Genomic DNA, 26,318 nt, shown 5'->3' on the forward strand with positions numbered 1-26,318 from the left:
AGAAAGAGAGCCAGACGCTTCATCTATCTTCCTCCGAGGAGGTGGATGTGACGAGTGTCGAGCCCAAGCCATAAAGCTCCTCATATCAAGTGAGGGTGCTACAGCAGTCGGGTCAGTTGTTCCCTTAGTGCCCTCATGGAGGTTCATTGATACCACTGCCACCTCAGTGCTTCAGGGCTCAGTAAGCTCCGACGAGCGAAATTCCCAGCTGCCGCCCGGCAATGGTACGGCTCATAAGTTACACACACAGGCAGGGACTTAGTAGTATGGCGCGGTTGGTATTCTCATTCCCAAAGCGAATCTCGACGCAGCTCGAGTTCCTGAAGGGGAACGTCTCTAGGTTACGTATGTAACCATGGTTCCCCGAGGGAACGAGACGCAGCGTCTCTTTGCCATACTCCCTGCATCCCTGCAGGCGCTACTTCATCGAAGCTGGGTGGCACCCGGCCGGATGCGCTTTTATGCTTTCTGGTGCTTACGTCACCCTGCTCGTGACGTCTCGCTGCTCCATTGGACGGATTTGACACGTGCTTCAGAACGAGGTCACGCAAGGGCGTTCCCAAAGCGAATCTCGACGCAGCGTCTCGTTCCCTCGGGGAACCATGGTTACATACGTAACCTAGAGACGTTTTGGCTGAAGAAAGAAACTCATACAAATGTTGTATTGACCAATCGGCATCCAGTACTGGTATTAGTTATATAACTGGCAATACATCACTGTGTTCAAGAGAATTGTAGGAAATATAGGCCTAATGATTCTGTTTCACATTCTCATTGCACTTAACAGTTTTTGGTTTCATAGTATTGTAGTAATTCTGAGAAAGAAAAAATGGACAGTGTTTGAAAAACAATATTGCATTCATTCTGAATTCAAAAGAGCAATCATAAAAAATCAGAACAAAGTTATGCAATTCTTCAAAGTGTCGCAGTCGTCATGGAAACATGTCTTTATAACATGCTGATAATTTAATCTGAAAAATGATCATTCTTTATTAAATTCATCAAAAGGCCTCTTTCATACAATGTGGGTGTGATTTGTTAAAGACTCCATTAATAATGTCATTTTGTGGGTTTTAGTTCTAGTGTACTTCTGAAAGTTGATTAAGGATGTGTTTTTGAAAATATATTTTTTTTTATTCAGCAACAGCACATTAAATTGATCAAAGTGAGAGTAAAGACTTTTATAATGTTACAAAACATTTCTATTTCAAATAATGTTGTTCTTTTGAACTTTCTATTCATCAAAATTAAAAAAAAGTAGCAGTTTCCTCAAAAATATTTGGTAGCACAACTGTTTTCAATACTGATAATAATAAGAGATGTGTATTTCCTTTATTAAGAATTGTATAACTTTTTTTCTGAGTTGTTATTACTGTTTTGTTGGGTTCAGAAAGTATCCTTATATTTAATGTATGAATGTACTAACTTTATGAAGTCTCAATCCCAAAACAGAATATAATCTATGCTGTGTCTGTAAAGTGGAATACGTGATACAAATACTGTTTTAATTGAACACGAAGCAATTACTCACATGTGAAAGCTTATTGTTGATTCAGAGTAATAAAAAATAAGATACTTGCTGTTTGTCATGGCAACGACTCTGATGCTTGTTGCATATTTGTATGGTCTTCTGTCCCCATTGGCACACACACACACAAAAACCTGTTAGTGGAACTAAAAACCTGTTAGTGGAAACAGTATTACAGAACCAGTTCAAGATTGCCAATCGTAGTCAAGAGACAGTATATGACCAAGAACAGTGGCCTCAGATGAATCAATATGTAAAATATGTTTGACTACAACTGACGTATTACATAATAAGAAAAAAGTAAAATCAGCTCAGTCGAGGCTGTGCATCAGGAGAGAGAACATCAGATCAGGAGGAGAGATTTTGAGATTTGAGGTCTGATGTTTAGGATCGTGAAGAGATGGAAAAAGTGATGAGATTGAAAGTGCAGAGAATGGACTGGGAATGAATGTGAGAGGTGAGGAGAAGGAAAATGCTCTCATAAAAAAGAGAGAGGCAGAGAGATGGATAAATACACTGATTTATGTAAAAGTGTTGCGTGGGTGCAAGGCGAGATAACTGTATGGCTGTGTTAGTGTGTGTGTGTGTGTGTGTGAGCTTCAGAAATTGAGAGAGAGAGACAGATTGCATTGGCTGGAGAGATGGTGGGTATTTACACTCAGATTTATGGGAGGGTTATCACAGCAGTGAGCAGGAGAGACGGATGGTTTGATGGTGGAGGACTGCTTCTTTCAGTCTGTTCCCCTCCCAGCACCTCTACGTTCATTAAACCGTCCATTCATTTGTTTCTGTTGGTCTTATTTTAATGACTTAACGTTCCTGAGCAATAGTCGTGTCTGCAGCTCTGCCAGTGACTGTGCTTCTGTATCTGGTACTCACTCAAGGACGAAAGTCAATAAGCAATTTGTTTGCAAGTGCCTGTCTCTTGTGCCCGCAGTTAGGCTGTTTTATATCTTATTGTTTTGCCATTTTCATGGTCCAAAATTACCTTTTAGTCACGTCTGCCAAAAGAGCAGTTTAGTTGTGAACATTTACTAGCCATAAACATTGCTTACTGGTCATGAAATTGTATTGTACATATTTTTTTATTAATTTATGAATAAAATATTTCTATTTATTCAGATCATTTAAAAGTTTGATTTTTTTTAAAGAAATTAATACTTTTATTCAGCGGAGACATATTAAAGTAATATTAAAGTGAAAGTAAAGATATGTATAATGTTACAAACGGTTTCTGATTTTCTATTTCTAAGATTTCTATGCAGCAGCACAATAGTTTTCAACATTGATAAAAAATAGTGAAGGCATATTAGCATATTAGATTGATTTCAGAAAGATCATGTGACTCTGAAGACTGTAATGATGCTGAAAATGCAGCTTTGCATTATAAGAATAAATTACATTTTAAAATATAGTACAGTACAAAAACTGTTATTTTAAATTGTAATATTATTTAACAATTTCACTGTTACTGTATTTTCAATCAAATAAATGCAGCCTTGATGAGTGTGTGTGTGTATATACAGTATATATACATATGTTATATACATATACACACACATATATATATATACTGTATATATATGTGTGTGTGTGTTTGTGTGTACGCGTTTTTGTGACAAATGAGGACATACATTTGTATAATGACAAAGGTATGACAGGTATTACAAGAAGGTGACTTTTCAGGACATTACCCCATGTCCCCACTTTTCAAAACGTTTATAAATCACACAGAATGGAGTGTATTGAAAATCTGAAATAGCACAAAGTTTCCTGTAAGGGGTAGGTTTAGGGGTAGGGTTGGTGTAGGGCAATAGAATATACGGTCTGTACAGTATAAAATGTTATGAAAAATTAATGTTTTTTTAATAAAAAAAAACCTACAGGGAAAAAAACACCTGCATCACTTGAAACATTGAAAAATAGCATAGAGAGAATAACTTATTATTCTCTCTCTGTTATTTATTTATTTTTTGTGGGTTTCTTGCTGTCCGCTAAGGCATAGGACACACACAGGCTTTCCTCCTCACCAACACACCGTGTCTACACCGGACGCGAGCGGCAAAATACAGTAGAACCCATTATAATCAGTGATGCTGTGTACACTGGATGCGACGCGACAAAACCCAAAATTAAACTGATGCCTTGTTCTATTTATGACATACTGACACAAAGTTAAAATGATTTGCAACGGTCGCTTTGTCGCGTCCAGTGTAGAGCTGTTACGGCGCAACGCGACAACTGTAGCGTCCGGTATAGACACGGTGAGTGAAGCCGAGAGCAAGTTATGCCTCATCATATTTTCTGCATTTAGCTTTTGAATGACCAGCACCTGCCTGGGTCTGTGTGACTTCATCTATGGCTTTTCTCTTCGCGTTCACAAACCGATCCATCTCCCATTCTAAGTTACGTCCTTTGGCTATTCACTTATTTATTTTCTTTTTCTGCTGATGGCCTGCGCTCGACTTGAAGCAGCGCTGCTTAGACCGATGGGTGTGTGTCATCAAAGTACTGAGAGAGCTATAAGAGAGCGCGGGTGTCTCCTTGTGCTTTCTCTCGCTCGTCGTACTTTGATGTCATACACCGATCTGATCTTCAAGTCGAACACACCTCTTTACTCTCGCGTGTCACGTGACTGTGTAATCGCAGCCTCCGCGATTGAAAAATCTAAATTTTTATCTAAACACGCCCCCACATATCTACCTCACTATGTGGAAATATTAGCAAATAAATAATTTTGACCCATACATTGTATTTTTGGCTATTGCTACAAATATACCCCAGCGACTTAAGACTGCTTTTGTGGTCCAGGGTCACATATGTGTGTGCATGTGTGTGTGTAGATAGCCTATATATATGTTCTATTCATATATATATACTATTCAAAAATACTATTTTTATTTATTTTATTTTATAAAAAAATACATTATTTAGCTATTTTGAACATTAAACATTGTCTCTGTTCCACAACCAACTTGAATTCATACTCATACTGTAAGTGATTGATGTGGAATAGTAAAAAAAATAATAATAATTGCTGTACACAGCACACATAAATAAACAATAAGTAGTCCATTGCATAATATTATTAATGATTTTTGTATTGAATGAATTATATTTATAGTTGCTGACATTTCTTTTGCTTAATTGGCCATTTTAGATGGATTGATGCATGTTGAAATGCATTATGGGATTGCCTTCACCACAACAGCCAAAAGAAGGTATCTTACCTTTTGGAGCAGCCATTGCGTTGGGAAAGCTGCCTACATTGGCAGTCCACTTGGTTTGGGACAGAGCCATAGTGTCACTCGCAGCATCATATACGAGATGAGCCAGACTCCGTCTCTCGCTGAAATGCAACCTGGCACAAAAACGTAAAGAAAAGCCACATTGATTTTTTGCTCATATTGTTGTTTTTGTGGCTTAATGCAACAAACATATGACAAAATATAAAGTCTTCTTATGATAAATTTTCCACTAAAAAGTTGTTCAAATGATTCATGACAGATATCATTGATTACATCAGTGAATGTCAGTCCGTCATTCCTAATTTGTGATCTAAGTTGTATTTGGTTACAAAATGGCTCGTAACTGACAAGTAACTCAAGCAACTTTTACTCAAATTTGGCAGTTTTGCTGTGATACTGTATGAGGGTATGAACCCCATTAACAGGTATATTTATCACCCATGATTTATTTAATCCACATCTGAATGTATAAAGCAAATAGTGCTTGGATAATCATGTTAACATGATGGCCATCATTGTGTAGAATAAAATAACTTAATCTCTTTATGTTGTGAATGAACAATGTTTTTGAACATGTTTGTCAAAAATTCTATTTCTTTTAGATATTAAAAGTGGGGGGGATGCAAATTCACTGAAATTAAATTAAATTTAATTATTGATTTTCACTGTTGGGTGATTTATTCCTTTAATAAGCTTACACTGATATTTATTATTATTATTAATTATTATTATTATTTATGTGATATTTAGTATTATTTATATGCTATTACAGTTTTTATAATTTTTTTATATTTTAATTTAGGTTTAGTTTTAGTAATTTTTGTACTTTCAAGAACTTTTTTTAACTTTTGTTATTTCAATTTTTTGCCAAGGCAACATTTCTTTTTTCATTTATGTTTTTAAGGTAAAGTTTTTTTTGTCAAATTTGATTTGATTTGATTTCAATTAACAAAAACTATAAACTATAAACTATATGATACTATGGGCCAGATTTGCTAACAGCTTGCCCCAGCGCAAACCCTCTTTTGGCGTTAAAATAGTACTGTCAGGTCATTTACTAAAGACGTGCAGTGAAGAATTGTGAAGAATTAGTGCTGAAAAGGCGTGGACAGTTATTTTTGCGCCTGACCTTATTGAATATGCATTTGTAGGAGTTTCCCTTTCAGACGCAAAATTTATGGGAGGAGAGTAGGCTATTAAAATTAATAATGCAATGTGGTATACTCATGTTTGCGCTCGTCGAATTATTGGTATTTGCGGCATTATTTAAAGGGGTCATATGATGCTGCTAAAAAGAACATTATTTTGTGTATTTGGTGTAATGAAATGTGTTTATGCGGTTTAAGGTTCAAAAAACACATAATTTTCCACATACTGTTCATTATTGTTTCTCCTCTATGCCCCGCCTTTCTGAAACGCGTCGATTTTTACAAAGCTCATCGGTCTGAAAAGCAAGGTGTGCTGTGATTGGCCAGCTATCCAGTGCGTTGTGATTGGCCGAATACCTCAAGCGTGTGACGGAAATGTTACGCCCCTTACCATATTGTGAGTATGCCCTGTCCGGCCGGAGCGATGATTCAAAAACATGAAAACCCAGTATAAACGAGGCATTCGTTGCATCCAGTAGGGACATATTTATGGATTATAATGACTTATACTGTCTTTTTAAGCATTGCGTTGCATCGCGCCGCGTAAACATAAAACCATGTCTCCATTTGTGACCAGACCAAAACAAGTAGTTTCGCTTTCACAATGAAACAGCGTCACACACTAGATTGAGCGGCGGCAGCCTACAGTGAGCAGAGGCCGGGGGCTAGCGTGAGGAACGCCCGGAGGGTTAGCGTGAGCAGAGGCGGGTGGGTTTGAGAATGGCGTGGCCGGCGATTTCGACGAAGGAGCGTCCGGAAGGACATATGACGACTCCAGGCTGGACTCCTCTTCGTCCACGGTGAAAGCCGATCCGGCGATCCACAGCGCAAAGTTGTAGTATTTCCTCAGCGACCAGCACGGATCAGCTCCAGGCATGATGAAGCAGATATCGTCCTCTTTTGGAAGGCTAAACAAAGTAGTTTCGCTTTCGCAAAGTAGTTTATGCACCAAGAGCTTGTAACACTCCAAAGAGAAAGGAAAAATTGAAATCGCATCATATGGCCCCTTTAAAGACCCAAAAAAGCATGTCTTAAACTATTTTGCGCTTGAAATGGCTGCATTTGTTGTTGCCAGAAGGAGGCAGCGCAGAGAACAGAGAGCGTGTGGTAGAAAGGAGAGGATTTTTTCCACACGTATTAATTTATTTGGAATGCCAGAAGAACACATTATCTGATTCTGCATCATATCCTCATGCTACTTTGCGCTGCGCTTGGTAGATTGCGTTGGTCCTTATGGAAATTAGATGTTGCGTCTCTGTTCTTTCATTTGTGCTTTGTCAGTAAATCACCCGCAGAAATTTCCACTCCCAACGGCGCCGTTTTGGAATTGTACTCTCGTGCTAATTTGCCCTGTTTAGTAAAACTGGCCCTATGTGACTTTTGAAATCTATAAATACATTTCTAAAATCAGCTCAAATGTAAACATGAGTTATATCCTCTGACTGGATGGACTTAAGAGTCAGAGTCTATCCTCATCATACATTATGAAAAATCTCTGACTACCCAAAATCTGCAGACTAACTCAGACTTTCTAGACTCGTCTAGACTGCAAATCTGTGCAAACGTCATTGTTTTCCAGCCTTTTGTTACATTATCTGCCGTTGGTTGTGATTCATTGCTCTGGCTCTCTCTTGCAGACAACGCTCGGCTCCGGCGGAAGAGCATCGCCACCGGGAAGCAGCCAAGCATGGAGATCCCACCCACTGCCCCCCCACAACCCTTCCGACAATCTGTGAGTACCCCACCGACTCCTCCCGGATCCCTGTCTCCCTCCCTCTCGCTCTCCCTCTCCCTCTCCCTCTTGCTCCCGTTTGCACCTCTGCCCCTGTCTCCCTCCACCGGCCTCTCCTCTTCACAGTCCCAGAAGAGAGTCAGCACCCCTCCGCTCCCCCGTTCCCTGGCGCTCTCCCCGAGTGTCTCTCTGACTCTCCCTCCCTCTGTCCCGCTCTCTCATTGGGCTGCTGGTGAGTGGAAGGTTGTGGGTTCTAATCCAGGGACCGGACCCAGTGTGGCGGCTCTGCCCTGTCTTGAGGTATGTTATCTAACAGCTAAGCTCGGCTTGTGCTGTGGGTTTGAGCGGCCGGCGAGCGGCTCAGAGGTGTTAGACAAACAGTTAGTCAAGCAGGAAGCAAACAAGTTCATCTGTTCCCTAGCCAATGATTGAGTCATTATGTCTGAGTTCATCAGATGGAATGGCCAATTTCTTTGAGATAAACCAGTGGAGACCTTTTTGTCTGTTTAATAATAGAATGAATGTGAAGACTTTTTAGTGTCCCGGTTTAATTCAAGTGTTCAGGGATTTGAGTTGCTTGGAAGATACTTAAAGGGATAGTTCAGCCAAAAACTATACCTTCAAGTTTTGCTCACCTTCAAGTTGATCCAAACCGGTATGATCTTCTTTCTTCTGTCGAGTACAAAAGAAGATATTTGAAAGAATGTCAGTAACCAAGTGGTTGACGGTAGCCATTGACTTCCATTATATCTGACAGAATTGTCATTTTTGGGTGAACTGTCTCTTTAAAACTAATAATAATGGAAATGTAACATTGCAGCTATGGTTTCTGCCAAAATACAGTATGATATTGTTTATTTTTCTCTCTCTCTCTTTTTATTGATAAACTAATGTAGACCTTTTTGTCTGTTTAAATTAGAATGAACATGATGACTTTTGTTTAGGTTTAATGTCCCGGTTTAATTCAAATAGCATTGCAACCACAGATCAATTATTCTAAAATAATTGTTTTGGACATGATTATCTATTACTTGCATTTTACAGAAATAGTGGTTAAAAAGTAACGTTTTACTACAAAAATATTACAAATAATATGATTTTTTATTTTTTTTTTCAAAGTTGTTTTTAAACAAAGATTATTGGAGTATATTTAACCTGAAGTCTTTCCACTCAATTATTTTTTCATTTACTTCAATGTGTTACTTCTCTGTGTTTATTTGTCAAATTTACTAGCAATTTCTGAGTGAAAATGGTTGCAAATTAAATCCTGCACCTTTCTTTTCAGTGTAGTGAAAAATAAAAGTCATACAAATCAATTCAAAGTATTTTCTTTGAATAAAAAAGTTAATTTCTAATCACTGTTTGGTTGCTTATTGGTCCTAGTCAAGAGTCCATCTGTGATTGTTTTGCCTCTAGATGACTATTCAGTGTTAGCCCATGAGATATCCACCCTGTTTTTTCGTGTGCTAGACAAAAATTGTAAAAAATAAATAATTAATAAAATAAATAAGTTGTCCTATTATTTAGAAATGTAACAGCACAGCTCTCTAACGTGGCCCATGAATTGAGACAGCATTCATTTCTGTCAAACAAACAATGTAAGACAAGTGCCAAGTTAAAAAAAATGCTTGTTCACGTGTGAGCAATAGTAATATTGATGCTTACCTTAGCATGCTACTATAATGACTATATTAGCATAACAGTTTGGCCGAAACTCTGGTTGCTGTGGTATGTTTTTGGGAAGGGGATGTCAGCAAATGTCTGTGATAGTAAATGAGAGGCACTGCAATAGATGCTTACATGCTTTGCATGCTTAATATTTTAGTCGTAATCAGATCAATTTTTTAGGTTAAGAAAAGTGCTTAAATGCATTTCTTAAAGGGTTAGTTCACCCACAAATGAAAATTCTGTCATTAATTCCTCAACCTCGTGTTGTTCGAAAGCCATAAGACCTTCGTTCATCTTCAGAACACAATTTAAGCTATTTTTGATGAAATATGAGGGCTCTCTGACCCTCCCGTAGACAGCAAGGTAACTACCACGTTCAAGGTCCTGAAAAGTACCAAGATGATCGACAAAGTAGTCCGTGTGACATCAGTGGTTCAACTGTCAATTTACGAAGCTACGAGAATACTTTTTTGCGCAAAGAAAACAAAAATAACGACTTTATTCCACATTTTCGTCTCACTTGTGGACGTGCGTTCACGACAGTATCATGATATGAGCAAAACTACAAAGAGTCTTAAAATCAGTCCTTTAATTAATCTAAATTCTGCTGTAGAAATACAGAGCTCATTTAGGACCGCAGAACTGACTAGATTTGCATTTCCTGAAGGAAATAACAATTCGTGCAAGGCAGCAAAGTTTTAGGCTTTGGAACTGCGTAAATGAAATGTTGCTTTCCAAATGGGAGATTTTCAAAATGTAATCTGAATTTCTTTGTAAATTTACAAAAACTAAAAATAGATAGCACACCTGAGGATGAAACAAGGTTGAATGACAGTTTGAGATGGGTGAGTAGTTTGGGCTGAATTGAATTGTGCAAGTTTGATACTAAGGGGTGCTAGTTTAAAATGAGCCCCCTAGCCAAAATGTTTGAGGAATATCAGTACACCGTTGCCTTGCAAAAACTATAATCATCACGGAGGAGAAGAGTTTTCACAGCTTCATCTGCTGTCTAAACATTCTTCTGTTGATGGGTTGTGTCTTGATCAGGTTTTATCTGAGATTGCACGTCTTATGAAAGCATTAGGAGCACAGTGAGATCTGACGTTGTTTTTACTCTGCTGTGGCGTGAACCTCTTGCCTGCTGTTGCCAGTCTGTTCTTACTGTAGGCGTCAGGAAATATTTATGAAGCAACACTTCCAACTATTGGTTGAGTGTGGATAGTGCAACATTGCTGGAGTGTTTTTCCTCCAGCAAAGGAAAATCATTTCAGTCAGTTGCACCACAATTTTACATCTGCTAATCTAATTAATAATAGAATTATGTAGATAAATAATTATATATAATAAAATATAATAAAGAATTGCTTTTTAAATATATATTTTTCATTTTACATATGCTCATTAAATGTTATAATACTTTCTATTATTAATAACAAACACATATTCAGATACAATTTATAAAATATATATATATATATAACATTTTTTAAACTTTATTCAGTTTTGTCTTTTTGATATAATAATAAATATAATAAAGAATTGTTTTTTAAAAATATGCTCGATTAATGTTATAATACTTTCTATTATTAATAATAAAATAAGCAATTATTTTAAAAAGTAATTGTAATATTTATAATAAATGTATTTAAATATGTATACATTGTGTGTATATAAACAATAATATAAATACTAAATATTATATAAAATATAAATACATATAAAAGTTTTTTTTCATTTAGACTTTTTAATATAATAATACATATTATAATTATTTTATAATAGTTTGTATATAATATTTATAATAAATACTTAATAAAAATGTATAACATTTTTATTCCATTTTTAAAAATATTTTATTAAAAAATATTTAATTCCAAAATAGTTTATTCTATTTTTTTGTGTCTATTTATCCAAAGGCTTGGATAAAGATGAAGCATGTATTTTTTCAATGTTATAATACTTTATAATAATTCCTGCACACTGTGTTTTATATGGTTTATATAGCCGTAGTAGTAGTAGCAAAAAATAAGTAAAAATGGTAGTAAAAACATCACTTGCAAATCACTTTGTGGGTGCAAATATTGCCCGTGTTTATGTTTTCAACAATCTGACTATGCAATCCAAATCCATTCCTTAGGTTTGTGTTCTGTGGTTATGCATATTAATTCAGAGTCTGTTCTTTTTCTCAGAGTTTCCTCAGTAGAAGACTGAAGGGGTCCATTAAACGGGCCAAGAGTCAGCCCAAACTGGACCGAACCAGCAGCTTCCGCCACATGATCCTCCCTCGTTTCCGCAGCGCCGACCAAGAACGGTACCATCCTATAACTCTTCTTCCCATAACCGCATGTGGAAACAGTGCTGTGTCGTGATATTCCACTTCAAAGCCTCTTCGCTGTGAATGAGTACAGTTCACCCAAAAATGAAAATTCTGTCATCATTTACTCAACTTGTTCCATACCTGTATGTGCTCCTTTCTTCTGTTGAACAAAAAACGATATTTGTTGGTAACCAAACTTAACATCCATAGTATTTTTTTCCATACTATTGAAGACAGTGGCTACCGTTTACTGTTTGGCTATAAAACATTCTTCAAAATATCTTCTTTTGTGTTCAGCATAAGGAATAAAAAGGTTTGGAACAAAATGAGGGTGAGTAAAAAATTACAGAATGTTCCCATTATTTTCTCTTTTCTGTGAAACACAAAATGAGATCCGAATTGCCCTTTTTCAGTGTTTTATGGTGAATTATACTGTCAAACTCCAAAAAAGCACCAGAAACACATCATAAAAAGAGTTCAAATGACTAGTGCATTACATTATACACTCTTATTAAAAATATTAATAAGAAAAATAAATAAAGAATATTTATAAAGGTGCTTCACGATGCCATAGAAGAACCTTTTTGTCTAAATGGTTCCATAAAGAACCTTCAACATCTGAGGAACCTTTCTGTTTCACAAAAGCTTCTTTGTGGCGAAAGAAGGTTCTTCAGATTACAAAAAGGTAAGAAAGAGATGGTTCTTTAAATAACCTTTGACTGAATGGTTCTTTGTGGAACCAGAAATGGTTCTTCTGTGGCATCACTGTGAAGAACATTTTAAGCACCTTTATTTTTAAGAGTGTATGGTAGCTTTGTGTGAGAAACACTGACATTTAAGTCATTATTCACATATAGTCATAAATATACAATATATAGTGAAGGAGTCGTTTTGTGTTTCATAAAAGATGTGAGATTGAAATAAAATAGAGGTCAGCAAGTCATCATTTTTAGATGAACTGCTCCGGTTTGCACTCCAATTCAATATCTCTCAATCTGGAGCGTTCTCTAGTTCCTTATTATCCATCTTCAAGCATCCCGACAGGTGCTGAGGTGCTCTCGTCATGGTTTATTCATTCATTTCTTCGTGCTCAGAGCTCTACGCTCACCCACGGTCAGCCTGTGGTCTTCCAGAAAAAGGCAGGTTGTGGTTTTTGAAGTTCCTGCTCAGTTCGGACAGGGAAGCTTTAGTGATGTTTCCTTTTCAAAGAGGGAGTTTTCGCTGCGCTGTAGCTTTGAAATGAAGGCCGTGCTGCCGACCGCTTTGAGTAATTCAAACAGACAACTCCTCTTTCATATAATCGTTTGATTCAGCCCTTAACTGGAACGGTAGTATGATGCACTAATGGAGTCTAACAGCTGGAGTGACAGCGTGGGGCAGAATTTCAGTGCTGTGAACAGCGTCTCAGAGAAAGACTGCGTTTCTTATGCTGTTTTTCATTTTGGGATGTAATTGTGATATAATCCACCTGATCTCAAAGAGAACTGAGAACTTAAGTATGACACAAATTCGATATACCAGTAATTATGCGTTGGAATTTGGTAGAGAAAACTCACTTATCTTTTGGATTTGACTGACCTCGTCCCAAAAGCTTGTTTGTGTAGATGTGAATGGGATACTTCATCATTTCTTCACCCTCATGTTGTTCCAAACCCAAAATGAGGATCTTTGGAAAATGTCCAAGTGGTTCTTTTCCGTACAAGTAGAAGTTAACGGTGATTTATCCTGTCAGGCTGAATAAAAGATAAAAACTCCATAAAAGTGACTCATATGATAGCTTTGTGTGATGATGAACAGACAGAAATGTACATCTTTGTTCGTCTCAGTTACTAAATAGCTTTCCAAGAAGAATAATCCCACTTTTCTTTCATGCTGCCTGCTCTTGAGTCTCCTTACCTGCTTAAAAGCAAAAAATAAAGGAGGAAGGTTATGTTAAAAAAAATTATAAAATGTACAATGCAAGTTAAAATATATAAACTCAAATGCACCCATTGGATCAGTTTGATGTTTCATTGCCAGAATTTTTTTTAATTTTTTGATGTTCACTTATTATTTTGCAATGTAATTTAACTGCCTTTTGAATGGTAATACAAATACAAAAAGAAATAAATGAAAAATAAATATTTATTTAAAAAATACTATTTCATCACAATACACTGAAAACCCACCAATAGAAGTATTTTATGCTCACCAATAAAGAATTTTTTAATAAAAAATACAGTAATGTGAAATATTACAAAATGCAATAAATATAACAGAAAATAATTGTTTTCTGTTTTTCTATATGTTATATGATATCATTTATTATTGTGATGGCAAAGCTGAATTTTCAGTCTTCACACAATCCTTCAGAAATCATTCTAATGATGATTTGCTGATCAAGAATAATGTCTTATTATTATCAATAGTAAAAACAGTTGAGCAACTTTTATTATTATTTTATTAATAGAAGCTTCAAAAGTATAGCATTTATTTGAAATATGAATCTATTGTAACATTATAAATGTCTATCACAATTCATCACTTTAATGCATCCTTGCTAAATAAATGTATCATTTTCAAACAAATAAATAAATAAACTATTACTTTTGAAAATTGGTGTGGGAAAATTTAAAGTCATTTTAAGTAATTTTTTCTTGTGTTTTTTTTTCTGTGGGATAGATAGATAGATAGATAGATAGATAGATAGATAGATAGATAGAACGATAGATATGTCCTTTGCTACATCCCTGCATCTCAGTCCTTCATTCGGTCTGTCCGTCTTTGTCTTCCTCCTTTCAGTTCCCACGGTTTACATAACATTTTGATTTCCACTGAGAAGTCTCTCGCTGTCTCACTACTCTCGCTGGCTCTCTCTCTCTCTCTCTCTCTCTCCCTCCTCCACTCGCTCTATCATTTCTTTCATTCTGACTCACTCCTTTGGGTCTATTTTTATACCTTCCATCTCTTTCTCTCTCTCTCCCACACTGTATGTACTTAACGCTGTGAGGCTGAATGTATGCATATACAGTGAGTCTCAGAAGACGCAGGGGAAGCGATACATCACTAGTAGGGATCTAACAATTTATCATACTTTTTCTTTTGATGTTTATATAATTGTACTTCTCGATAAGCTTGTCAATCTTCTCTTCAGCTCGTTCAAGAGTTTGTAGCTGTAAACTATGAAGTGAGTGTGTGTGTGTGTGGGGGGGGGGGGGGGGGGGGTTTGCAGGTACAGAGAGGTAAATGCATGTATGTATGTTGTTATGCAGCGTAAATGTGCTCATATTTGTGCTGAGACTGATTAGAAATTGTCTGCATGTATGCAAATAAAAGTTTTTTGAACATATTAAGGGTTGAATTCACTAAACTATTCGCTAATTAACCACAATTCAGCTTAACCACTGAAATCAAATCGACCTTGAGTATTTTAGTCATTAACAAACTTTTTTTGTTTGTAAATTAAGTTCATTTTAAATGGCTTTAGTACTTTATTCCAAAAATGTTAGTACTCTATTCCAAAAAAAGACGCTGATGTTGTTCTCCGTAAATCACAGAAAAAGGACTTCCGAAGAATCTTGACTTGTGTAATATCAAATGAAGTATATTGACCTTGTCATGTAGGAGTGTGATGTGAGTGTCTTCTCTCTCAGACCTGCTGTTCTTGCTCCCTCACAGGACTCGTCTGATGCAGAGCTTCAAAGAATCACACTCCCATGAGTCTTTGCTGTCTCCCAGCAGCGCAGCCGAGGCCTTGGATTTGACACTTGATGAAGATGCGGTCATCAAGCCTGTTCACTCCAGTATACTGGGGCAGGAGTACTGCTTTGAGGTGATCTACTGCAAACTATATACTTCAGACTCAGAAGCTGCATGATCCAGAATCTACCAGATGTTTATTAAAAATAGCATTACAAACTTAGTACAGTTCTGATTTTAATATTTAAATCTATCTATCTATCTATTTATCTATCTAGCTGTCTGTCTGTCTGTCTGTTTGTCTGTCTATCCATCTATCTATCTAGCTGTCTGTCTGTCTATCTATCTATCTATCTATCTATCTATCTATCTATCTATCTATCTATCTATCTATCTATCTATCTATCTATCTATCTATCTATCTATCTATCTATCTATCTAGCTGTCTGTCTGTCTGTCTGTTCTATCTATCTATCTATCTATCTATCTATCTATCTATCTATCGTTCTAACGTTCTATCATTCTATCTATCTATCATTCTATCTATCTATCTATCTATCTATCTATTGCTCTATCGTTCTATCGTTCTATCTTTCGTTTTTTTGTTCTGTTCTATCTATCTGTCTATCTATCTATCTATCTATCTAGCTGTCTGTCTGTCTGTCTGTCTGTCTGTCTGTCTATCTATATCTTTCTATCTATCTTTCTATCTATCTATCTATCTATCTATCTATCTATCTATCTATCTATCTATCTATCTATCTATCTATCTATTGCTCTATCGTTCTATCGTTCTATCTATCGTTATATTGTTCTGTTCTATCTATCTATCTATCTATCTATCTATTGCTCTGTCATTCTATGAAACGAAGAACAACAAATGAAATCTGTGATTTTTCTGTCAGTTTCACTTGGTGCCACTAGTGACATAGAAATCACACATTTCATCTTAAATCATCAAATGCATGACTATATTAACTCCAGTGCCCTGTGGAATTTTGTTGCTCTTTCTTATCATTATAATTACGCTGATGGTTGAAATAGTGAAACTCATTATTCCTTTCCTTAGGTGATAACTGCTTCAGGAACAAAGTGTTTTGCCTGTCGGTCGGCTGCGGAGCGAGACAAATGGATAGAGAATCTGCAGAGAGCTGTCAAACCAAACAAAGTGAGTGTAAAGAAGAAAAAGAAAAGAGGAACTCTCTTCTTCCATGACTGTATCAGTCTACTCCAGTAACTACCTCTCCTATCATTTCCATCTTTACACTCATTTTAGCTTCTACTGCTATTTGTGGGATTCCTGAATGAGCTTGAAAAGGCTTCCTGTGCTGGTCTGCCTTATAATGAAATAGATGCTTTCTTTTTTAATCTGGTATGCTTAGATAATATTTATCCCAAAGGCCCGTGTAGAATACTGGATCCTCCTGCAGACGTCTATTAGCTGTGTCTGTCTTGGGGGTTTTGAATGGGTGAGCTTTAGAAAGAGAGCGCTGTGGATTGACTCGTCCAGGTGTTCAGGCAGCAGGAGTTTGGGCTCAATCATGTTGCGTGGAGAACATGTCACGGGCGTCCAAAAATGATCAGCCCGCTCAGTCTCGCAACAGATGCATTGTCAATATTACAATAAACGAGGACGGACCAAGGGTGTTCGTAAGTTTGGTTTATTAGCTGATTAGTTGAAGGAGTTTCTGAAGTTATAGACAAAAGCACAGATGTGCATCACTGATTAGTTCACAGCAAACCACTGAAGCACTCACTGACAAAAAAAACATTATTTGAACATATGGTACCATGATAATACCATGATTTTGGACATGTACCATAGGAATAACGTGTGTTAACCATAGTTTCTTTGACATATAGTCACAGATGGCGTCACAATCTGTCCACTAACCGTCAAAACTGTAAAGTACAACTGGAATTACATCTAATCAGAATGAATTCTTAGCTTTTGGGATTCAGGTTGTGCAGGTCTTTACCAGTCCAACAGAAAACTAAATATTAGTTCTACTAATATAGAACTGAATTGCTCAAGACATAATATAAGTGAAATCACCGTGCTATGATTTCATTGAGTAAACATTTCCTAACAAGTCCGCGTTTTTATATCTGAAGTCTCCCTGCACACTCCCATGACAGATTTCATCAAGGTTAAGTGAAATATAATAAATGTAATACAATGCTTCTCTCTAGTTATTTTTTTTATAGCTGACTATCAAGTTTATGTACAATGCATGTCTTTCCTGAGGTAATTGTGACTTTACGTGACATTTTGTGTTTTGCTGTCTTTCTGTGGCTGGAAAACACGTTTATGGTTTGCATTTTGTGATAAAATTCACAGAATTTGAAAGCTGATCATTTATTTCTGATTAAAAGTATATAGCAAAGCACAAAACTTATTGCGATTATTGGATAGGTGTGGCAGGCACGCTACAAATAATGAATTGAATTAAAGACGTGAAATATTTTCAAGCACACTGTCCTTCCACGCAAGATGTCAAATGGGTCAGGTTCTTTTAATAATCCCAGTTCATATGTAATATTTTACTGCATAATTATTACATGCTTGACAGAAATATATTTTGTATTCAATGTCGACAGTGTGGTAGGATAGCACAGAGCTTCGCGATTGATATTGCTTATCCTGCCCGAAAAGACCATAAACATTACAGGTCACGCCTGCAGTAATAATTAACTAACAGACATGAATCCTAAAAATGAATAATGTTCGAGCAAATCATGACTTTTCACTTTACACCTACCTCTGACTAGGTGTAAGATTTAGTGTCAGACGTAGCACTACGCCGAGATGTTGCAACGGGTATAAATTCTACGCAGGACTTAAAGCGCATTTTACGTCCAGCCTAGTCTTACAACCGGGTGCACGTCCAGCTGGTGCGACCGGCCCCTGGGCATGCTGTCACCCAGCTTCATGCAAACCTGAACTTCATTTTTATTTTTTCCATATATGATGAATAATTTTTGGTCCCAAATTTGTATCAGTTTTACTGGTAGTCCACTGTATGAAGAAATTTTGGGTAATAATTTTGCTATCCTCACTTACATAAATGAACTATAGTGTCCTGCACCCACTAGTAAAAAAATATCAAAAATGATATCTGGTCTCTGAATAATTTTTGGTTTGACTGTATAACCTTCTGTTATTTTCACACTTATTCATTCCCATTCAAATGTATTTTACAAGTTTTTGTTACTTTCACTGTTCATTTTTTGCTCTATGGTACATCTTTAATTTAATAGCATTAGAGCTGCTCCATTGCAGCGGCTGTAATCACGCGCTTTGCTGTAATAATGCTGGGAACCACTCGTTATAAATCTCCTAACTGTGATATTTTCAGAAATAGAAGTCACGTTTTTTTTCATCTGAAATGTGCTGCGATTTATATTCCAAAGCCACTCATATAATGCAGAAACACTCAAGCAAGCAAAACACGCAACGCGTGCATGTATTTGTACTGGTGCAGAATAGTGATGGGAAGTTCGGATCATTTTACCGACTCGGACCTTTGAGTCTCGTTCAGCAAAATGAACGAATCTTTTTTCGAGTCATTTCGTTCATTTTAGCAAAATATAATTAAAATGTTACTTGTTACTTCCCTAACACGTCTACTAACGCAAACGCCGATCACACTACAAACAATTCAAAACTGCAATAAGAAACAGAAAAGATTAATTCATTGTTTACCTGGGTCTTCAGTCTATGATTAGCTTACCTCACCTCTTATCTGACAAGTCTTCGGGTCGCTCTCTCTCTCTCTCTCTCTCCATACCGTTAAGTAACGTGTGCATTGTTTTACTTGCTTGTTTTTGACATATCCGACCGAACTACAAACTTTCCAGTGATGTCTGTGAGAAAGGTATATTCACTCGACAAGCTCGCGCATCTGCGCCGCCGCACGCTCAATCCACTCAGCGTGCTTTGATTATCAGCTCGCGCACATCAGCTATACAGGGGTTAATACTGAATGTTTAACATTATATTCATTGCATACATATACTTCGTAGACATCCTTAATCTCTAATAACTCCATTCTGCTGTCTGTTGTTCTGTTGTCTGTGTTTCTTTGTCTGAATATGGCACTTGTCACATGCTGTGTGGTATCAGCGTTTGGTATCGGGACATTTTAACGAGTACGAGTAGGAGTACAGGAGCTCAGTATCGGGCCCGATACCAGTATCGGTATCGGTGCATCCCTACTTTGAAATATATTCAAAGTTTTAAGGCATTTAGTAGCAAGTAAACTAGATATCCACAATCAGTACTTTTTATTTGTTAAATATTAAGACATTTTTATTATTATTATTATGTTAATAATGTAGTTAAAATATATTAATATTTTTAATATGAAGGTATATTGTATGGTTAATGTATGGATGGGCAGAAATTCAGATCATATATAAATATAAATACTATAAATGAAAATATATTCATAATACACATCCTTTGTTCATATAATAATAATAATTGCTATTTATTATTTTAGGATGGCTAGAAATTCAGTTCATATATAAATATTATAAATTTAAATGTATTATTATTATAAATAATACATATATTATTATAAATAAAATACAAATATTAATATAAATATATTAAGAGAAAAGTTACTTTATATTAATAATGATAATAATAATTATTATAAGTACAATAATTGAGTTTGCTAATTTGCTATTTATTGTTTTAGAATGAACAGAATTTACAGATTTTTTTTCCAGCTGTATTTTCTGTACAGCTGTTCAGTGAATTAACATTATTTGAATGTTTTTCCACACAGTCTGTTAGTCTTCCAAACTTACAAATGTACCACTTCTAAACAGCATGTAAAAAGAACGAACTGTTATTGGTCGATTTATGTCAGTCTGCCTTTGTATCTTTGAAGAACCTTGGTATATGAATATGGTAATCACTCAGTAACATGTTATATATCAGAATACCATAGTATTACCATCTGAAACCATGCATGTTATCGTCACTTTATTTTTTACTGAAAGGACCGGAGCTTTGGAAATCTGTTTTTCAGAGTATATTTAGTGCATCTATGATTGCCAGTAGAAAGTGGCATTTTGATGGTTCAAATGACTCATCATTCTGTGAGACCGTCCAGCACTTTAGACACGCTGTAGGCGTTAGACTAACAGAAGTTCAGATCATTAAATCACTGCAGTCTCTGCTGTCTGTCTGCATGCTTGACGACACATTTGAAGATCTGCAACCCCCCTCACCACCCTCACCTGCAGTTTATATGGTGCAGATATGACTGTGTTGGCTTTACCATCTGTGTTTTCCACACTCAGGACAACAGTCGACGCGTCGACAACGTTCTGAAGCTGTGGATCATCGAGGCCCGTGAACTCCCACCCAAAAAGCGCTATTATTGTGAACTGTGCTTGGATGACATGCTTTACGCCCGCACCACCAGCAAACCCCGAACCGATACTGTCTTCTGGGGTGAGCACTTCGAGTTCAACAACCTGCCAGCTGTCCGCAACCTCCGCCTTCACCTTTACAAAGAGACAGACAAGAAAAGACGCAAGGTACACTCTTTTGATAGATACAACTCAAAATTAAGACTTCAAGACTGTATGCATGCAAATCAAATAAAATGTAAATATTGAAAAATATGTATTTAAAAAAATATATATATAAAAGTTAACAGAAATAATATACAAATATATAATGAATATATATAACATTTTTCACAGCACACACATGTGTGTGTATATTCATTATCGTGTGTGTGCGTATAATTTGTACAGTAATTATCCTAATTTTAATAATTATTGTATATTAATAGTATGTATTAATTATAAATTAATTATTATTTTAAAATATTATTTTTCTAAATTAATAACTATTACAAAATTTAAGTGTGTGTATATAAAAATATGATATGATGATAGAAATGACTCCTATAGACTCAAAAACTTTTTTTAAATGCAAATAAGCAAAAAACTGATAGCAAATAATGCTTCAAGGCATAACCATTTAAAATGATGATGAAAAGATGAGACTTTGATATGATATGGTCTCTTGATATAGTGACTGATCATTTTGTTTTGTCAATTTTCTTGATCATAACAGGAGAAGAGCACATACCTGGGCTTGATTAGCATTCCCATTTCCAGCATCACTGGTCGTCAGTTTGTGGAGCAATGGTACCCCGTCATTCAGCCCAGCGTCCTGGCCAAGGGTGGCGGAGTTGGAGGGGGCAAAATCATCAACGCTTCCCTGCGGCTCAAGTCGCGCTTTCAGACCATGAGCATCCTGCCGATGGAGCTGTATAAAGAGTTCGCAGAGTATGTGACCAACAACTACCGTACGCTGTGCGCCGTTCTGGAGCCGCTGCTGAGTGTCAAGAGCAAAGAGGAAGTGGCCTGTGCTCTGGTGCACATCCTGCAGAGCACAGGGAAGGCCAAGGTACCACTTTGTTGAATAATGTTTGTTTGCATGTAGGCTATTTAGTATGTTCCAAAACCTAGTGAGCTGCCTAATCAGACAGCATAAGACATCATATGTATGCTCCTGAAGTAAATTTGGCACCAAAATTTTGTGACAAAGAGAATCCCAGAATGAATTGTGCCAAACTGAGTTAAAGTGAGAGAAATAGTTATATATACTTTTGAAAAGTTATTTTCACCTACCAATTAGATTATTTCTGCTCCATCTAAAACATTTAGCCATGTTTAATTCTATAAATCAGAAAGAAATTAACAGCAGACTGCTAATGACCTGCTAATGTTTGATTTAATTGTGAAAATAATTGGGGGGAAAAAACTATAGAGTAAAATGTAATAATTTACTTAATATGTGTATATGTTGTGTAATTTTATGTTCGCATTTTGGAGAATCACCATGTTTAAATCCATTAAATCAGAGAAAATGCAGAAAAAAATACTGTATTTCATTTAATACTAAAAACTATTTCACAAATAGTGTAATCTAATTAAAAATATACTGTTTTATCTAATATTTTGGGTATATGTATTGTTAAGCATGTTAGTTCAAACATCAAACTCTCTGTGCGAGTATTATTTGTCGGGCACACAGTATTATAGTATTTATTCATATTTTGAATATTAACTTTTATTTTTTTATTTTTACATTTATTTTACATATTATTTTTAGTTTTATTCATTTATGTATTTTTGTCAATTGTATTTTTTTTATAAATATGTTTATATTTTTATATTTTTTATTTTATTTTAATTTATGCTATGTGTTTTTGTCAATTGTATTATAATTTTTTATAAATATAAAAAATATATATATTTTCCTTAGTTTTAGTTTTAGCAATTTCAGTGCTTCAACTTAAAATGTAGTTTAGTAGTTAACTTCACTTAGTTTCTAAGGCAACATTTCTAATTTTCGTTTAAGTTTTAAGTTTGTATCTACTATTTATATTTAATTTCAACTTCATTTCAATTACCAAAGCAATTTGAAATAGTTTTGCTAATAATAACAACACTGTAGCTGTCGATGAAGAGCACTAAAAATCACGTACTTATTTGGTTCTATCATGATTAGGAGACAGTCTCCATATGTCTCCAAAAGGCAACTCACTATGTTTAATGATATGTAGGTAATTGTCAAGTGATTACAGATGTCTCTTCTTTTGTTCTGCACAAGGATTTTCTTTCAGACATGGCGATGTGTGAGGTGGACCGATTTATCGATCGAGAGCACCTGATCTTCAGAGAGAACACCCTGGCCACCAAAGCCATAGAAGAGTACCTCAAACTCATCGGGCATAAGTACCTCAAAGACGTTTTAGGTGAGACTTCCTCAGATTGTTTGGAGAGTTGTCGTAGTTTCAGCTGCTGTACTCTCACACATTAATGGTCTCATCTGGATTCAGGTGATTTTATCCGTGCGCTGTATGAGTCAGAGGAGAACTGTGAAGTCGACCCAATGAGGACTCCGCCTTCTGTGCTGCCTGAACATCAAGCCAACCTCCGGATGTGCTGTGAGCTTGCACTCTGCAAAATCGTCAACTCTCATTGGTTAGTTACAGAGCTGAAATAGACCATCCTTTCATGAGCCGTTCACACAGTTTTTAAATCGATGTGCCATCTGTAAATTTCCATGCTGAAAAAACTGCAAGATGTACTGCAGCAATCAAATAATTAAAAATTGTTGTTACTGTTTTTGAAAGATGTCTCTTCTGCTCAGCAAGGCTGCATTTATTTGATCAAAAACACAGGACAAACAGTAATATTATGAAATATTTTTACAATTTAAAATAACTGTTTTTATTTGAATATGTTCTAAAATGTAATTTATTCCTGTGATGCAAAGCTGTATTTTCAGCATCATTACTCCAGTCTTCAGTGTCACATGATCCTTCAGAAATCATTTGAATATGCTGATTTGCTGCTCAAGAAACATTTAGTAGTATTATTATAACTGAAAAAAGTTGTGCTGCTTAATATTTTTGTGATACGCTACCATTAAAAAGTTTTATGTAAATAAAATTTAAAAAAAAATTTACTCCCCAAGGATGCATTAAATTGATTATTTTTTTTAATAATTTGTAATGTTACAAAATATTTATTTTTAAAATAAATGTTGGTCTTTTTGAACTTTCTATTCACCCAAAAAATACATACATAAAACTAACTAACTAACTAAATAAATCTGTATATATTTAATTAAGTGCACCACACCACTGGACAGTAAAACTAAATAAATGATACATTGTATATACAAAAATGATACATTGTGATATTTTTGCAGCTTTTGGGTTTGAGAGGCAAAACAACTTTTTTATAATAGCTGTGATCTTTTAAAAAAATCTTTCTTAAGATTGCATGATGACAATTCTATGAAACATATTGAGAAAACTATATTGATAACAATACACATGATCCCTCATTATGAATTTTGACATTTTATTTTGTTCACTTTAATATCTTATACATGATGGGGCAGTGAAAATATGATATCACACTAGCTGCTAAAATCTAAATGGAAATAAACTGTATTATTTGTTTCTCCCAGTGCGTTTCCAAGAGAATTGAAAGAGGTGTTTGCATCCTGGCGTGTTCGATGCGCTGAGAGGGGAAGAGAAGACATTGCAGATCGACTGATCAGTGGTTCCCTCTTCCTGCGCTTCCTGTGTCCAGCCGTCATGTCGCCATCCTTATTCAACCTCACACAGGAGTACCCCGATGAGCAGACTTCACGCACACTCACCCTCATAGCCAAAGTTGTGCAGAACCTTGCAAACTTCTCAAAGTCAGTACACACTTCTCTAAGGTCTTCTAACTTTATTACCATGTCATCATTTTCTGCTGTATTATGAGAGTACAGTAACTTAAATTGATGCTGGTCTTTTCAGCAGGGTAACCATTCTGTTTGGGGATGCATGATACACTTGGATCATATTGGTTATCAACTGATTTTATTTTATTTTATTCTATTTTATTTTCCACATTAGATATTCAATTTTGTATTTTAATTTTCCTCATTCTGATTTGAAATACATGATGTATTGGTACCATTTTATTTGATTATTTCTTTCTTAATTTTATTTTATTTTATTTGAATTGGGCATTTTCCCTATTTTTTATGTTTGGATTATATTTGCCATCAACTAAAGCTTACTTAAAATCAATCTTTAAAAATGATAATGCTTTAATAGATTTAAAGCAATTGATTTAAAGTAACTAACTTTAGTTTTTGGTGTTTTATTTATAAATTTTTTTTGACAAATAAATATCATGGTTACCTTAACAGCCATAATTTGAATATCTTTGCATCCCTAATTGTGATCATGATATTTGTGCTTTAAATGTTATTCTTCCATCCAAACCAACATGTGATACACTGAAATCTGGGACTGTCATCTTAACTTTAAGTGTGCTCAAGGACAAGATGGTGATGGGTTTTATGGGTTAAATTATGACGTTTGGGCTGTCAGCCCAGATCGTTAACCATTGAGCTATTACAAACTGTGCAGCCGTTACTGATGATGAACATAATGATCATTCACATTATCTTCATTATCATTGTCTTAACATCCAAAGCGGACCATATAAACCCTGTGTCCTTACCTATGTGTTACAGGTTTGGCAGTAAGGAGGAGTACATGTCCTTTATGAATGAGTTTTTAGAGATGGAGTGGGGCTCCATGCAGCAGTTCCTGTACGAGATCTCTAATCTCGACAGCGTGAGCAACGCAGTTGCTTTTGAGGGCTACATCGACTTGGGAAGGGAGCTCTCGATCCTGCACAGTCTTTTGTGGGAGGTCATGGCACAACTAAGCAAGGTAGATGCTGTTTGATATTCTAGATGAGGATGAGTGTGATTGTCTACTTACGTTTGCGATTGGTCATCAGTTTGGTCTCCTCGGTCTGTTTTTACCGTGCCAAAGGATGCTATCATCAAACTCGGACCATTGCCCCGCCTTCTAAATGACATCAGCATGGCCCTTCGTAACCCTCACCTCCAGCGACAGCCCAGTCATCAGACAGACAGACCGCCTCCAGAGAGACAGACAGACAGGCTGCTCTCCAGGCCCAGCTTCAACAGGGGCGTCTCGTCTGAGTTCCAGAACCTCATGATGAGGGACCTCAACAGGTATGTTATGGTGCTTTTCCACTGCATGGTATGGCACGGTACGGTTCACTTTTGGGGGGTTTTCCACTGGGTACAGTACCTGGTACCTGGTACTTTTTTTAGTACCACCTCTGTTGGGGTTCCAAGTGAACCGTACCATTACCAAAATGTGACGTGTAAACTCTGCTGATCACGGATTGGCCGGAGAGAATCGTCACTACCTGCGTCACAAACACAACAGAACCGCTAGATTTAAATCAGCACAGCCAGCGAAGGATCGAACGCAACTGTTTTGAACGAGCGCACCTTTTTTTAACAACCAAAAAGTTTTGTTGTCTGTTGCGGAAGAACAGACGTTCCTCTCGTTGATAGCAGAGGAGCGGATCCAGGGAGAGCTTGATGGGGCGACGCAGGAATGAA

At 36.1% G+C, this 26,318-nt stretch overlaps 1 protein-coding gene across 4 annotated transcripts in view; it reads left to right on the plus strand.

The window, feature by feature from the left end:
* The window catches only part of LOC107592452 (ras/Rap GTPase-activating protein SynGAP-like), a 152,002-nt gene that overhangs the window by 89,690 nt on the left and 35,994 nt on the right, over positions 1 to 26,318 (plus strand). For all 4 annotated transcript variants that reach the window (XM_016281967.1, XM_016281965.1, XM_016281966.1 and 1 more), the window contains exons 4-14: positions 7,562 to 7,656; positions 11,514 to 11,635; positions 15,299 to 15,452; positions 16,389 to 16,487; positions 20,636 to 20,875; positions 21,423 to 21,758; positions 22,968 to 23,112; positions 23,197 to 23,341; positions 24,339 to 24,575; positions 25,407 to 25,608; positions 25,714 to 25,919. In XM_016281967.1, coding sequence (XP_016137453.1) covers positions 7,562 to 7,656; positions 11,514 to 11,635; positions 15,299 to 15,452; positions 16,389 to 16,487; positions 20,636 to 20,875; positions 21,423 to 21,758; positions 22,968 to 23,112; positions 23,197 to 23,341; positions 24,339 to 24,575; positions 25,407 to 25,608; positions 25,714 to 25,919 — 1,981 coding nt within the window. The remainder of the gene's footprint in view (positions 1 to 7,561; positions 7,657 to 11,513; positions 11,636 to 15,298; positions 15,453 to 16,388; positions 16,488 to 20,635; positions 20,876 to 21,422; positions 21,759 to 22,967; positions 23,113 to 23,196; positions 23,342 to 24,338; positions 24,576 to 25,406; positions 25,609 to 25,713; positions 25,920 to 26,318) is intronic.

This window comes from Sinocyclocheilus grahami, unplaced genomic scaffold (genome assembly GCF_001515645.1).
Source record: "Sinocyclocheilus grahami isolate Dianchi unplaced genomic scaffold, SAMN03320097.WGS_v1.1 scaffold153.1, whole genome shotgun sequence".
Lineage (NCBI taxonomy): Eukaryota > Metazoa > Chordata > Actinopteri > Cypriniformes > Cyprinidae > Sinocyclocheilus > Sinocyclocheilus grahami.